This window comes from Saprolegnia diclina, assembly GCF_000281045.1.
Source record: "Saprolegnia diclina VS20 unplaced genomic scaffold supercont1.209, whole genome shotgun sequence".
NCBI classification, from domain to species: Eukaryota; Oomycota; class Saprolegniomycetes; order Saprolegniales; family Saprolegniaceae; genus Saprolegnia; species Saprolegnia diclina.
In genome coordinates, this window is record NW_008246276.1 from 1 (window position 1) to 734 (window position 734).

The 734-nt window shown below is 60.1% G+C and overlaps 1 protein-coding gene across 1 annotated transcript; it reads left to right on the plus strand.

Annotated features, from left to right (window-relative positions):
• On the plus strand, positions 1-673 carry SDRG_17178 (hypothetical protein; the record flags this gene model as incomplete). Its single annotated transcript, XM_008623415.1, has 2 exons — positions 1-611; positions 670-673. The coding sequence occupies exons 1-2, from the start codon at positions 43-45 to the stop codon at positions 671-673; spliced, it is 573 nt and encodes a 190-aa protein (XP_008621637.1). The 5' UTR covers positions 1-42.
• Between the last annotated feature and the right edge of the window lie 61 nt (positions 674-734).

Consider the following 734-nt stretch of genomic DNA (forward strand, 5'->3'; position numbering starts at 1 on the left):
GCCTCGCGCATCTCGGGCGATACCGTCAAGATCAAGGAAGGCATGGGCGAGAAGCTCGGCGAGGCCCTCCGCTTCATCTTCCAGTTCCTCGCTGGCTTTGTGATCGGCTTTTACAAGGGCTGGAACATGGCGCTGGCCATGTGCGCGGTCATGCCCACGTGCGCGGTATCGCTCACTTTTCTCATCAAGCGCCTGCGTGCGTCTGCGGCCAGGAGCCAGCAGGTCTACGCTGCCGCCGGTGCCGTCGCTGAAGAGACCATTGGTGCCATGCGCACCGTCGTGTCGCTCAACGGTGAGCCGCGTGTGGTCCAAAAGTACGGCGAGAACATCCTGGAGGCTGAAGTCGAGACGATCAAGCTCGCCAAGTTTGTCTCGTTCTCAACCGGTTGGTTCATGATGAGCATCTGGCTCACGTACGCTACTGGCCTATGGTACGGAGGCTACCTCGTCTCGGACCAGAACGATACGATTCCGACGCCCGGCTCTGTCTTCTCAGTCCTGTACGGCATCCTCATGGGCACGATGGCTGTCTCCCAGATCTCACCCAACATCTCGGCCGTGGCTTCTGCCAAGGGTGCGGCATCGGCCCTCTACCAAATCCTTGACCGTCCGTCCAAGACTGATGCTGCAAACCTCGATGGCGACGTGCCCACCGACTGCCACGGCAAGGTAGAAGTCAAGGATGTCTACTTCTCGTACCCGACGCGCCCAGAAGACATTGTCCTGCGCGGCTA